Source organism: Nannobrachium achirus, assembly GCF_963921795.1.
Source record: "Nannobrachium achirus genome assembly, chromosome: 15".
NCBI lineage: Eukaryota > Metazoa > Chordata > Actinopteri > Myctophiformes > Myctophidae > Nannobrachium > Nannobrachium achirus.
Genome location: NC_137822.1, coordinates 36,225,764 through 36,240,810, shown reverse-complemented (window position 1 = coordinate 36,240,810; position 15,047 = coordinate 36,225,764). Strand labels below are relative to the sequence as shown.

The 15,047-nt window shown below is 42.0% G+C and overlaps 1 protein-coding gene across 1 annotated transcript in view; it reads left to right on the top strand.

Moving 5' to 3' along the window:
• Nucleotides 1-304: 304 nt before the first annotated feature.
• Nucleotides 305-15,047, top strand: part of wdr7 (WD repeat domain 7) — a gene marked incomplete at its 3' end in the record, with an annotated part of 160,685 nt that continues 145,942 nt past the window's right edge. Inside the window, exons 1-9 of the mRNA XM_080743819.1 lie at nucleotides 305-423; nucleotides 5,242-5,413; nucleotides 6,189-6,295; nucleotides 7,337-7,415; nucleotides 7,654-7,828; nucleotides 9,124-9,200; nucleotides 9,343-9,462; nucleotides 9,654-9,799; nucleotides 10,374-10,476. Coding sequence (XP_080599945.1) covers nucleotides 5,255-5,413; nucleotides 6,189-6,295; nucleotides 7,337-7,415; nucleotides 7,654-7,828; nucleotides 9,124-9,200; nucleotides 9,343-9,462; nucleotides 9,654-9,799; nucleotides 10,374-10,476 — 966 coding nt within the window. The 5' untranslated portion in view covers nucleotides 305-423; nucleotides 5,242-5,254. The remainder of the gene's footprint in view (nucleotides 424-5,241; nucleotides 5,414-6,188; nucleotides 6,296-7,336; nucleotides 7,416-7,653; nucleotides 7,829-9,123; nucleotides 9,201-9,342; nucleotides 9,463-9,653; nucleotides 9,800-10,373; nucleotides 10,477-15,047) is intronic.

The window sequence follows — 15,047 nt, the reverse complement described above, 5'->3', positions numbered from 1 at the left end:
AGCCATAAATCCCATCTCTACTCCCGTTGCCGTTTGTAACCCATAGTCTGGAGGAGCGTTAAACTCGCCTGCGATTGGCTCTAATGCAGTTCTTTTCCCCCCTTCCCCCATTGTCTGGGGGGCTGCGACAGAACAACAACGAAATGTTGAAATCTGTTCCAGATTTAAAAAGTCATTTTGGGGGTGAACTACTCCTTTAAACCTCTGTTGCTTCATCTGGTGCTTGTTTTGATCAAACCTGGCAACGCTAGCTGTGTGATCAGCTGACCAGAGCAGATCAGCTGACCAGATGTTCTGACACAGTAACAACTCCATTATTATCAGGATTACATTCAACGCCACAGAGCAACGCACGAAACGAAGCCCACTTTCTTCTTCAATAAACACACGGATAATGTTTCAGTAGAACCTCCTCAACACCTGGTAATGCATCCTCTACTCACTACTAACGACTAGTTTTAGTTTGTGTCGTCTTTGCTTTTAACCCCAGAAGCCTCGACATTGCAGGTGTATGTTTTTCTAACGTTATGACAGACAACCAACGCATCTCCCATCTGCTCCAGTTCATTTGGGTACACAACACATATACATATGGAAAGAATATCAACACTAAAACGCCCTTATATTCAGCTTCTCAAGCGGTTGTTGTTCATTAATAAACGTATGAGTTTGGGGGAAACCCTTAGCGTTGAATAGCATTAGCTTGGTTTCGTTAGCCTGCTGGCTGGACCTGTGTAACCAGTCATCTGTGACATGACAATTCACAGGAGCTTTATTGACATGAGAAAAGATATGTTTACATTGTCAAAGCAAGTGTCAAAATATAATTAAAACTGTTGAATATTGGGAACAGTTGGAGGGGTGCTTACAGCATTGTGTAACAGAGCTATGTCGCACTACAGCAGTGTGTCGTATAAATATATACTGGGACAGGGTATGCTATAAAGCCTTTGGGAACAATTTCATTTTCTCAACTACGATTTAAATAGTATAAGAAACATACATATCTGATTTAAAAATGTGTTTTAAAGGTAAGCAGGTCTGTTTCATACTGTATGTCTATAGATGTCATTCAATGGTTTGTAGTCCTTTGTAGTGTGACCAGTCATTTGTGACAGACAGACAGACAGACATGGTTGCTTCTCAAGTCAAAACGTTTTCATGTCAGTCAGAGTGACAGAGACCCTATAAATGGACATGTTATGGTGGCTGTGGATTTTGAAAAGAGTGTGTGCCAGCCAGGGCAATAGAATATTGTGTAAAAAAGCATTGTAGATGCCATAGCACCCCAAATTATAACTGACTTTGAAAACTTCCCACTGGACTTCCAACCAACTCTGACTTCAGAAGGTTGACATTTCTATTATAAATCCTTGTTTTGGGTGGTCTTGGGTAATATTGTAATATTTTGAAATATGGACTTTTGATATTCATGAGCTGTATGCCATTAAAAAAATCGAAGTTTTAGCAAAAAAAGGCTTGGAATGATTCACTGATTGTCCAATGTATCTAGAATATATGAAAGTTTCAAGAAATATATGAAAGTTTCAAGAAAATGTACTTTTACACAATATCCTAGGATCTTTATGTCAACATGTTTCAAAAGTGGGCTCCTATATGAGCTCACAATGCGTCACATCTCGTTGGTGAGCTTGTGTTGCTCGTATTTTCGGATAGCTCAACAAAATAAAACAGGGCATAAGAGTATAAACGGTTCTTCATCTCGCTGGGGACCCCCTGGAACCCCATCAAGGACCCTGGAACCTGGACCCACTTTGAAAATCACTGGTGCATGATGTCTTAACCTGCTTGGTTGATAGTAACTTTACCTAACAAGCCAATAATACAACACAACAGTGGTTTGCTTGATTGAAGAATTTATTATAAGGTTGCATTATAGGAAAGTAAGTATGGGCTTAGTCTATTACAAGTTTCGATTAGCAGCAGTCTGTAGGTGACCTTTCAGACCGATTTTGAAGGAAGTTGGGGATTTACACTCCTTTAAGGCTTGCGGTAGGGCGTTCCACATGTTAGTGGTATAGCAAGAGAACTAATTTGAGCCCTTTTTAGAGTCAAATCTGGGTTGAACGTGATTTGTGGAGCTGCCTCTGGTGTTGTATTTGTGGACATCCTTAACCTTTAGGAAGTATTCTACATGGTGCATGGCTGTGTGTTGGGTTCTAAGGCCGACAGATGTGCCTCTTTGGTCGGACTGACTCACTATAACAATGGTCTTCAACAGGGGGACAAGGGTCTTCAACAGGGGGTCCGGGACCCCTAGGGGGTCCTCAGGGTTACTATAGGGGGTCCTACAAATCTTAGAAGCCTTTTTTTCCTTTTTTATATTAACCACTTGAACCCTAGCGTCCATATTCTGAGAGCTTTAGACAAAAATAGCAGATCTACATGCTCAGTTGTGAGCTTGTCGATCGGCTATTTTCGGCAAAGAGGTTTGGTCTAGAGGGGGAAAAAGAGCAGACTAAGTACAGAGTGAAAGGTCAATTTTAAGTATTATTTTATTGATAGTTCAAGTGGTTAAATATCTGAAAACACAAATTGACATGAATCCAAAATACACTGAAGATTGTGCTGTCAAACAACTCTCAACTAAGGGGTCCTTGGCCTGAAAACGTTGAAGACCCCTGCACTATAGGCCCCTGGGTCCCTTGGAAAACACTTTTTAATGGGGGTAGGGACAGTGGGTGTCCCTCAGATGGCTGAGGTCTCCCCATCCCCCATGGTCTTCAGATGATGTGCAATCAATATCTGATTGTGTCAGTCAGTCTGTCACTTCATTCAACACATTCCTGCTCAGCTGTTTGGCCTCAGCAGAAGCGCTGATAATCATGTTAATCAATCTGGCTGGGTGCATAGTAAAAATCCTTGGTGTAACAAAAACAACGATGTGGTTACATTTGTACTCTCTCAGAGACACAAATGGACCTTACCTGGGTGTAATTTGTATGTGTGGGTGTGTGAGCATGCCATCTAATATGGCAAATGTTAAAGTGCAGCTGTAAGTTAATAAAACGGCATTTTAGCCAGTATCGGCAGCTTTTCTGATACTTGTGTTGGTTTCGGAACAACTCTACTGAAAGCTGTTTATGACACCCATGATTTCAGCCCTGTTCTAGTAGACATAGTCCTAATATTATGTTATGTTAAACAATTCCTTGCAAGTTGAAAGCATCACCTACTTGAATATACCACCATGATCCTGACAAGAACGTGTCTCTAGTTATTTTTACTTGAATGAGATTAAAGGTTGATCCTAATATTTCAGCAGACATGTGATGGCTTGGATCATATAGTGACGATGATGAGTAATAATAGTTCTTTGTTACCTGTTCTTCTTTTATGTTTATGCTAGCTATGCTATTGGTTTGTCAGTGTAACTAGACCTTACCCGTTTGAAGATATGTGCTCCAATATATGTGCAGAGTGTGGGTTTAGGAGAAGGTAACTGTAACTGGTGCGTGCGTGAGAATATGTGGGGGCATCATAATGTAAGGAGCAGCCCATGGAGGAGTGTATATTTTTTGATGGATACAAATAATTTAACAGCTAAATTAGGTGAATAGAAGTATGAGGATGTATGCGCTTGCTCTACATAATTTTGCCATACCCGTCGGAAGATAAGACACACATCAAATGCACCCGGTGCATGAGTGACCCGTGCATGCAGGCAAACCACATGAGAGAGAGAGAGAGAGAGAGAGAGAGAGAGAGAGAGAGACACTGCAACATTCCTAACTGTGAGCAGGGTTTCCTGCAGGAAAAAGTCTTGACCGCCGAAATTTTTTGATAATTAATTAATTAATTCGAGTAATTAATTCACTTAATTTTTTATATTAATTCTTATTTTTGCCCTATAAAAAACACATGAATGTGCCCATGATGACGGAAAACACAACTACATGCTATCATTCACATTTATTCAACATTGAATAACTACGTTTTTCACAGGACAGTGTAACTTGTTTTTTTCCCCCAGGTTAATCAACCAGCACTCGTGCCATATAAATAGAAGTCTACAGCACAGTAAAAAAAAAGAAACATTGGTGTAAAGTAACTAAGTAGATTTACTTAAGTACTGTACTTATACTGTACAAAGGAGATTTTCAGGTATTTGCACTTTACTTGAGTATTTCCTGCATTCAGGAGATACCAGCCCTTATGTTTTCTTCAAATGTAAACAAACATGGCTGCCATGTTTGAAAGATAGGGTTGGTATGGGGGTTAAACATGCAATTTCGCGATCGCGATCATGCCTAGTACATTGTTGGAGGTCCAAAAAGTTTTTTTGAGAAAAAAAAAATTTTTTGAAAATTTTTTAATACCCTTGGGGGGGCGGGGGGGTTTTCAGGCCGGGCGGGGCGCCTGGCCTGTAAAGTGCTGCAGGAAACCCTGGTGAGATTGGTGGGTGTGGGGTTACAGATCCCATGGCCTGGAGGAACGGACCGTTGCCCTGACAACAGGCTGAAGTTGAGTTGAACAGAAGTGGTATAAAAACGCGAATAAATAGCTTGAATTTGGTGAAAATGGAAATCGGGCTCCGTCAGCCTCTGTCTAATGCTAATGGCCAATGAAAAATGTGAAAATTGGGATCAGTTGCTGAAGAGATAAAGGTGGAAATGCATTTGTGACTGACTGACTGACTGACTGACTGACTGACTGACTGACCTCTCTCTAAAATGATATAATGGATGATCAATGGTTTTCTTGTTATTGAAAAAAGTTATTACTTAAAATATGCCGTCTACATAAAGCAGTGGCTCAGGGGTAGAGGTACTGTCTTAGAACACAGAGGGTTCCCGAAGGGTTCCCAGTTCTATCCTGGGCTCCCCCGGAGTTGGTGTCAAATAGTCCTTGAGCAAGACTCTGAGCTCCCGGTGAGCAGGTTGGTGCCTTGCATGGTTTCCTCCGCCATCGGTGTTTGAATGTGTGTGTGAAGTGAATGGGTGAATGTAATGCACGATCTCTGTAAAGCGCCTTGGATTAAGGCACTGTATAAATGCACCATTTACCATAAAGGCTAATGCTCACATAACGCTCACTTTGCTTTTCTTGCTTTCTTTCTCTCTCTCTCTCTCTCTCTCTCTCTCTGCCTCTCTTTCTCTGCCTCGCTCTCTGCCTTTTTCTCTGTATCTCTCTGCCTCTCTTTCTGTATCTCTCTCTGCCTCTCTCTCTCTCTCTCTCTCTCTCTCTCTCTCTCTCTCTCTCTGCCTCTCTGCCATCTAGACAGATCACCACGATGGCGGGGAACAGCCTGGTGCTGCCCATAGTGCTGTGGGGTCGCACCGCCCCAACCCACTGCATCAGCAGCCTGCTGGTCATGGACGACTTCAGCACCATCATCACCGGCTGCCACGATGGACAGATCTGTCTGTGGGACATGACCCCGGAACTAGAGGTGAAGAATGATATCATGATGATGACGAGTCACTTTTTCTCCCCAATCAAATTCTCCCCCCAATTGCTGCTTGGTCAGAAAGTTTCTTCACCAATTTGGCTTGTAGATCGGCTATTTTCTCAGTCAGCACGCAAGCAAGTGTAAAAATCACACATTATGACACCATCAAGGCCCGGCGTCAAATATACATCTTACTCGCCAAAATCAACTGTAGATTTAAGGGACACACATCGGACGCGGGCAACTGCGCAGCGTTGCAGTATTGAAATGGTGTGAAGTGCCATGTGGTAACACCAACTGCATTTCCCCCGGTGGGGAGAACATTTTCACTGCGCGGCAATGCTGGAAAAATAGAACAGCAGCGTATCTGCGCGGCAGACTCGCGCCTGCGCGCATCTGATGCCGCCGGTGTCGGTTAGTTCATTGAAAATAATGGCGCCGTATGTCAGTTGTCTGAAATCTAATATTTAGTGGATTAAAACATTTCAGATGACTAAAATATAGCTAAATGGAATATTATTCCAAGACTATGACTAAAGGTGCTTGGTCTACCTACCTACGTTCTTTTTCTTAGATTGCTATTTCTATGCATTTGATGTATTGATGTTGATGTATTGATTGCTTATTGTAGCGTCTGCTAAATGCCTAAATTGTAAAACTAAACCAAAATTTGCTGTCAAAACCAACACTACTTGTTAGTACTGTAGTATTGACTACAACTATTACTACTACAACTGATGATAATATTAATAATATCAATATCCTTTCTGTCCAGATTTGTCCCCGGGCGATGTTGTTTGGTCACACAGCCTCCATCACCTGTCTGTCCAAGGCCAGCGCCTGCAGTGACAAGCAGTATATTGTCAGTGCTTCAGAGAGTGGGTAAGTGCTGCTCTGTTAAGCCATTAAAAGACCTGCGGCCCATTCTATATTACAAATGTCTTCCAAATCCTTCTAAGGTTTCTTTCTATGATCAGTGGTTCTCAAACGTTTTCATGTCAAGGACCCACGAAATGATATGTATATGTTGTTCCAGGGACCCCCCTAGAAGCAGAGATTTGAGTTACAAAAGTTGGCTTAAAAGAAATATATTTATTAAAAGATTTGCACACATTTTCATGATCTTTCAAAAATAGCAGATTTACAAGCTCATAGCGTGGTGCTGTGTCGTGCTGTGAGCTTGTAAAATTAAACAGAGTTAAAGTTGTACCATGTAACTTTTTTTACTCTTAAATCGCTAAAGTTTTAGAACACCCACTCCGTTATTTTCAGCTTCTGAAGCCTTCTCTTTATATGTTTTCTATGATCCTGACCGGGGTCCGGTTTTTGCGCAAAAATTACGTCATCATACACTACCGGCCAATCACAGCGAGGGTTATACGCTGCCGGCCAATCACAGCGCATCTTGAAGTGGGGTCGCTAGCTATCACAATAGGGCGGCCATATTTGTAGGCGCCTGTGTGTCTCTATCTATACTCGGGTGAAACACTCCGTTTCTCCGGAATGCCTGAACGCACAGGAACCAGGGACCCCTCTAAAGATAGATCTCGGCGAGGTGGAGGCAGACGCGGGGGTGACGCGGGGGTGTGAGGCCCGGTCCGCGGCGAAAAACGGCCGAAAGACGCGGACGCTACTGACCACTAGTTGAGCAACTTACACAGTATAGCTTTAAGTTCATGTGTGTATATTATATTTAATTGTTTGCTTGTTATTGAAGTTTAATATCTATTTATCCATAACTTTATATCTATCAAAAATATATAATTGTGTATTTGCTTATATGTTCTCAACTAGAATGTTTAATCAAAAGAAGGTTTTCAGATTGATAACATTGCTGACCCCTAATTCGTACTGTCAAAAAGATTGCATCTATACTGTATACTGTAAATCAGGCTTACGGTATGTGTCCATGTGTGTTTGTAGGGAGATGTGCCTCTGGGATGTGAATGATGGACGTTGTATTGAGTTCACAAAACTGGCCTGTGCTCACACCTCCATACAGGTACAACATTTTTACTGTTTACTTTTTCGCACGCACGCACGCACGTACGTACGCACGCACACACACACACACACACACACACACACACACACACATACATACAGTAGTAGTTGTAATGAGTGCAATTACAGTGGCTAATCAAAAATGTTTACATTGTTTCTTATAAAAAAATAAAAAATCCCCTCTTATCACCTCCATATTCCTGTTCGAACATTTTCCTCTTGCTTCTATTTTTCAGTTTTATCATTTCACCATCGGTACTGAGCGTGAAGGCCGCCTGTTGTGCAACGGACATTACCCAGAGATCCTTGTGGTGGACGCCACCAGCCTGGAGGTCCTCTACTCCCTGGTGTCCAAGATAGCGCCCGACTGGATCAGTTCCATGAGCATCATCAGGTCTCACCGCACACAGGGTAAGACAGCCAGCCAGCCAGACAGACAGACAGACAGACAGAGAGAATAGAGTACAGGTTCAGGTTCAGGTTCAGGTTTATTAGTCACATGCATATCCATACAGGTACAGACATACAATGAAATGCTTGTGCCAGGAGCACTCTCAGCCTTATTACACACAAAAACATCAACCCACAACAACAAGACAACAACAAGTCACCCAAGACAACCCAAAAACAACAAGAACCATACAGTGTAACAGTGTACAGTTTAAAAACTGCGTACAGTGCACATGACTACCTACGTCTCGCTTTCATCTCTTCGTTAAGCAGCCTGATTGCTTGAGCATAAAAACTATTACTGAGACGGGTGGTGTGCGATGAGATGCTCTGGTAACGTTTTTTGGATGGGAGGAGATAGAACAGGGAATGGGCGGGATGACTGCTGTCCTTTAAGATGTTCTCTGTCTTTTTCTTACAGCGTGTGTTATAGATTGTGTGTAGCTGTGGTAATTCTGTGCCAATGATTTTGGCAGCTCTCTTCACAATTCTCTGTAACTGTTTACTGTCTTGAACAGTCACGTTACCAAACCACACTGTGATGCATCCTGTCAAAACACTTTCTATGGTACAGCGATAGAAATTTACAAGAGCCTTGGTGCTCAGGCCAAATCTCCTGAGGCGCCTCAGAAAGTACAATCGCTGCTGCGCTTTCTTAAGGATACCTTTGCTGTTTAGAGACCATGTGAGTGAGTTTGTTTTGTGAACACCCAGGAATTTGAAACTGTCCACTATGTCTACAGGTGAACCATTTATGGTTAAGGGACTGTGATTGACTTTAGACTTCCTAAAGTCAACGATGATCTCTTTTGTTTTACTAACATTTAGAGAGAGATTGTTATTCTGGCACCATAGGGTTAGCTCTTCAATTTCCCTCCTATAGGCCCTCTCATCATCCAGGGTGCCTTTTGGATACACACGTACACAATATGTCAGAGATGCAAGTCTTGTGGCTCATTTGTCCCTGGAGGCCGATAACTACAAATGGGTGGTATTGAAAATCGCTCATGACTCATGTTCAACATGTTTTCAGAATGTTATTCATCATCGGATTGGATTCTCACATCATTATAGTTCTAATTTAATTTAGTTATCACGCCAGACAACATAGTCTGGCGTCAGTCAGTCAGCCAGTCAGTTATAAAATCTAAAATCTGAGTTTTAATGTCTACTCTATGTCTCTCTCTCTCTCTCTCTCTCTCTCTCTCTCTCTCTCTCTCTCTCTCTCTCTCTGTCCGTCCGTCCGTCCATTACAGAGGACACAGTAGTTGCAGTGTCAGTAACTGGGATTCTGAAGGTGTGGATTGTGACAGCTGAGGTCAGCAGGATGCAGGTTGGGTTATAATAATGTCATTAACATAACATGGTACCGTAATGATACATCCAGGGATGATTATAATCTAATATCTCCCTCCTCTTATATTTTTCGATCTGACTTTCTTTCTGTTTCTTTCCTTGTGTTCCGTCATCCTCAGGATTTAGACCCAGTGTTTGAGGAGGAGTCCAAGCCCATCTACTGTCAGGGATGTCAGAGCATCTCCTTCTGTACCTTCACCCAGAGCAGCCTGCTGGTCGTCTGCTCCAAATACTGGAGGGTAAAAACACTCACTTTTTAACTCTACTTTGTCAGTGGTTCCTTGACATCAAGGACCCCCAATTGATCTTTTTGTGATATTTTAAAGCGGTTAAAATCCAAAGTGGCACAGCTGCTTTCCTGGTTTTAATGTGCTAATAACACTCTTCTGTTTCTGGATCTCTGTGTCTCTGTGTGTGTTTGTGTGTCCAGGTGTTTGACGCAGGTGACTACTCCCTGCTGTGTTCGGTTCCCAGTGAGAACGACCAGGCCTGGACCGGAGGGGAGTTCATCGCTGCCGACAAAGTCATCATCTGGACCGAGGACGGCTGTAGTTACATCTACAAACTACCTGCCAGGTAAGGGCTTGTACACACCGCATGACTTTTTGCTCCGATTTTGGGCGCTCGCCGACAAAAACGCAGATCTGCCGCAAGATCGGGCTTTTTCTTTTTTTGCGGGGGGCTACTGTCTGGCCCCCACTAACACCAGTAATAATGGTATTATAATAGCAGCAACAACACTAGTATATCGTCATTGTTGGGTGGAAATCTTGTATGTCCAAAACCGTTCGTTTTGTATTTATCATCTAAAAAATTACTAAACTAGTGAAAACAGCCAATCTACAAGCACACATCTGCTGTTTTCACTAGTTTTGTGCGACGATCTTGTATGATGAAGTAGGGCTTTACCAAAAAACGTACACATTTTAAACTTGGAGATACAAGGTTTCTGCCCGACAGTGACGATATCTGAACTGTTGCTGGAGTAGCGGAAACGCCACCGTCGCCCCCTTCAATGTTGTGGCCCTCTGCTTAGTACCCTAGACATAATTCGGACCTTGGGGAAAACTGGGACCCTGTGCTAAAGTATAATTCAGAAATCAAAAATGGTAGAAATGGCATTTATAAAATGTTGTGGTGTGTGTTCCAGCTGCCTGCCTGCCAGTGAGCATTTCCGTAGTGACGTTGGGAAGACCAAGGAAGGTTCCATTCCTCCGCTGGTGTACAGCATCGCAGACCGCTCCGACAAACAGGTCAGCCTCGCTCCTGCCTCTGTTTGTTTGTTTGTTTATCAGTGTGTCACACATAGACACTGTCTAATCTAAAACCTATTATCTTAACACCAAATCTAATCGTTACGGGTAATCCGAAGAGCCGCTGTCTCGTCTGTCACTGCGGAAGCGTAGCCAGGAAGAATGTAGATGTTGTGTAACTAACTAACGATATTGTGTTTGACTGTGAAGAGCAATTCAAACATTCCAAAAGCAATTAAGGATTCATAATTGTTGGGGGAAAAACATATAATAATCATATCTTTCTTAATGTCAATGATTGCTGAGACCAAGAATGTGTCATTTGTTCACTGATCTCAAACAATGCAAAAGCATAATGCTGGAATGAGGGCAGGGGAACTAATAGAAATAGCTAAATTGCAGCAAATTGACAATTTCTGCACCAAATCTGGTGTGATTTCTTTTTAAGTAATAAAAGCACAATGAGCCCTGGTGTTTTTTATTTTATTTTTTTTTTTTAAGTAATGAGCATAAAAGTTGTAACAAAGTTAAATGTTGGGCTTTGGTCCCAGTCCTGAGAAAACATCCCCCAACAGATTATTGGGTCCTTAGACCCTGTGCTGTGAAACACTGACTGTAGGAACTGCGGATTGGCTTCACACACATGGATGAGGCCAGTTGTTACATTAAATTGTACTCCAAACATTATTGTTGTAAAGGCCATATGCAATGGTTGAGCTTTATTTTGGCTGAGTAGTTTTTATTTTATTTTTTGAACGTTTTACACAACTATTATGATCGGCCCCATTATAAATACAGTATAATGTCGGCCTTCAGAAGCATGTAGATGACTAGCTTCAACGGTTCGTGTTCAGTATTGTGTATAATATAGTATTGAAAACACATTAATGAAGCATCCTTGCCAACTATTTTCAATTCGCAATCTTTAGCGTCATGCTGTTTGGATTGAAACGTAACAAAAAATTAAAAAAATAAACTAAATGTTGGATGTGGAAAGGATATTTTCAAAAGAGTTCTAGAGTTGTAAGGCGGTATGTGGGTGGGGTGGCCGCAGAGGGCAATGGTGATATGAGGGTGGGGGTATGGGGTGGTATGGGGGCTGCTTTCGGGCAAGACGGGACCAGATTAGAGATGGACCGATTGCAAAATTCTTGGCCGATACCGATCCACCGGTTTTATGAAAGTCTGACCTGCCAAAACCAATTTTTCCGATACCGATTTCTTTAGCTAAGAACTAGAAAATAGGGTTGCTCCAATACCCTTTTTTTCAGGCCAAGTAGGCCTACAAGACATACTTCAATTTGAGTACCAATAAGCAAGAAGAACACTAATGCCAAATCAATCACAACAGTACAATATCCAAAATCACAGACAATATCCAGTCTAATATATCTGGACTATGCAGGAGGAAAGCAGGTGACACATGCTTTCCCCCCCCCCCCTTCTTTTTGGAGACGACATTGACACAGGATTATGGAATATATCCTTACATTGCAAAGGTAATCTGCCACTAAGTAGACTGGCTGCTACTTGCTAATGTTTACTTTAGTCACAGGACCAGAGCATCATGCTGTGCAGTGCCATAGACACAATTGGCATAAAACCGGTATTTATGTCAGTGACCTGCCCGTCACCGATCCGGCCGGTTTGATATCATACCTGCCGTTTTTCTTTTTTTTTTTCTTTTTATATTGGCCGATTCTGATTTCCATCCCTAGACCAGATGCCTGAAGGACAACATATAAATTGGTCTTGTGCCTGTCCATGAGTCTGAAGCTTAATCTCAGTGTTTCGTGTGTGTGTATATAATTTGATTTCAGAATGCTTAGTTTGTGTAATTATCTGTGGATTAATTTATTGTCTTTTAGGTTGTTAATTTGTCGTCTGTTGTTGTTTTTTACTTTTATTTTATTTCTGTTGCTGATGCCCTCCCACCTCTACGCCTCCCTCCTTTGTGCCTCCCCTGAACCCCTCTCAGTGGGAGGGGCGAGGAGGAGGTGAGCAGGAGGAGGAGGCGTTTGTGGAGGTAATGTGCCTCCCTGCCAGCGGGTGCGCCCTGGAGCTGTACACCCCCGAGCTGCTATACCACCACCGGCTGCTAGAGGCGCCAGTAAGCCCCCAAAGACAGCAAGCAAGCAAACACAAAGACCACTTACTGGCAGGATAGCAGAGAGGAGTTTTCACTTTCTGGGCCTCAGCTGTAAAAAAAATAGAGGCTACATGTTGAATTTATTTTGAAAAAATAGATGGTTAAAATTTAAGTGTGAGAAAATAAGTAAGTTAAAGATTGGTTGGTTTTCGTATGATGAAAACAAATATATATGCTCACTAGGAGCACATGCAAAAATCATGACATGAGTTGAGGCTCCATTGACAGAAGAGTGTCTGTGTCCCTTTGTTTGTTGTATTTAATCTCTTTTTAGTGAGATTAGATATGGACATGGTTAATAATAATAAATACTCTAGATTGTACATTTATTTAAATGTAATTTCTTTAAAACAACAATTTTACAGAGTTTATTATAGATTCATACATTTATTTTTAATTTTTTCTTATGTTGGCTTTTACAGCTTTGCCAGAAAGTGACAACTCGGGAAGAGAAGAGCACACTCCAACCTGTAGAGGGTGCTCTCATTGAAAACACTTGACATTCACTCTTTGGCCTGGTCATGGTCCAACAGTAACATTAACACATAGGGTGCCCAGGATTATTCAACATTTAATCGGCAGGTGCCCATGGCAACCCGCCATTTTACCTTCTTCTGAAGTCCTGGGAAAAAAGTAATCAGAGTAAATGTAATCCAAGTATGTCCCGTTTACTTTCACGATAGTATTTTCTTTCAGTCAGGACAGTTTTTGAACAATCGCGGGCCGCAGTGCTTTTGTAACGGCTGGTAGAGAAGGCCGCGTTTTAAACATGAAGGTGATTTAAAAGTTGGATAAGGAGAAAATGCATATTTGTGCAGCAGCATTACACTGAAATGAATGAGGGAGACAGACTTCCCGGTCACGTGATCTTGCGTTCCCAGAATTTCAAGCATGCTAGGGTTCAAGTCGTTAAATAGAGGTATGGATAGATGGGTTTGATGCACATTTAAATAGATTCATAGATTTAGGTATGCACTGCAGATTAAAGTGAAGCCAGAGTTATACTTCACTCACGTCACTCGCGTGTGGGTGTTGCGCACTAAAAACAGCCCTTTTACAAGCTACAAGCTTGTAGACCGGATTGTAGATTTACAAGAAACTAACTTTTAGATCAGCTATTTTGGATGACCTAAGGCAGGCCAATGAGTGAATGACGTAAGAGCTAGCATCTCACTTAGTTTGCTCCTCTCGTTTTAAGATCTTTCTCTCTTCCTGCCTGACAGACCGACCGACTGAAAGACAGACAGACAGGATCCCTGACTCACTCTGGTTCACCCTGTTCCATGCACTTCTTTCCCACTAAAACAAATGTCCAGCTCCTTGAAAGCACCATTCTCCTCCCTCATTATGTCTTCCTCATGAAGACGCATGCAAAGTCCCCAAGCTGCTTTTTACCCTCCTCCCCAACCCCTGAGATCATGACAAACCAAGGAGAGTAAGATAAAGTTTTAATACGAGTTGTTTACCTGAGAATTACTCCACTATCTGATTAGAAGAAGTATTCTATGTCACATTTGTTTTTTGTTCAGCCAAAATGGCATCAGATGTAGAAGATATCCTTTGAAAAGAGAAAATGGTGTACAGGCTATATGACTATCAGACCTCGGTCAGAATGTATTTGCTGGAAACTACTACTAGTAGTTTGAAACAAGCAAGCAATCGCTTGCAAATACTGGAGGACACAGGTTCGTGTGGCTTCAGAGTCCCTCCTCTTCTTCACTCTAGCCCTGTTTTTGGTTGTGCCTTTTTAAAAGTGTTTTTATTGTTGATTTAGCCTTTTATTCACATCTTAACGTAAGATGTGGTTTGGTTTGTTGGTGTGCCGCATGCGTGCGTGTGCGTGTGTGTGTGTGTGTGTGTTTTACAAAGCACAGAAAACAAAAAGCTCTTTTGGTGGTACTTTGCATTATCCTTACGCCACTTAGGATGATTAGCAAATAAGTGACCCTTCACTGCAGCCATTCACTGCTTCACTACGCCTCTGTTAAAAGGTTCTCACCGCTGTCAGCCTGATGGCAGTCCATCTTTACCAGTCTGTGGTCCACTGGCTTCCATCTCTACCTTCACTGTGAATCCATGACGCTCATAGAAAAATAACCGTAGATGCCAGACATTTATTTTCTTTCATTGTCTTTACCGTATTAACAGTCCAAGAAGATAAACCTTTTTGCAGTGCACAGTTGATTATAGGCACACTACTGGACTCGGATTCCTTGTGCAAGAAGTATTGCATTTGTATTTTCAGTTTAAAAACGTGTTAAAATAATATTGCCGTCATCCGTTCCCACATAGCTCATATGTGAATTGAGAGTATAGATTATTGTAATGTGGTAAAATACTGTGTGGACTGTACTGTCAGTGTTACCAATTTTAGCCCAAGCAATTTGCTAGTAGCAGCACTTGAACAAGTCTTGTAGAAAAG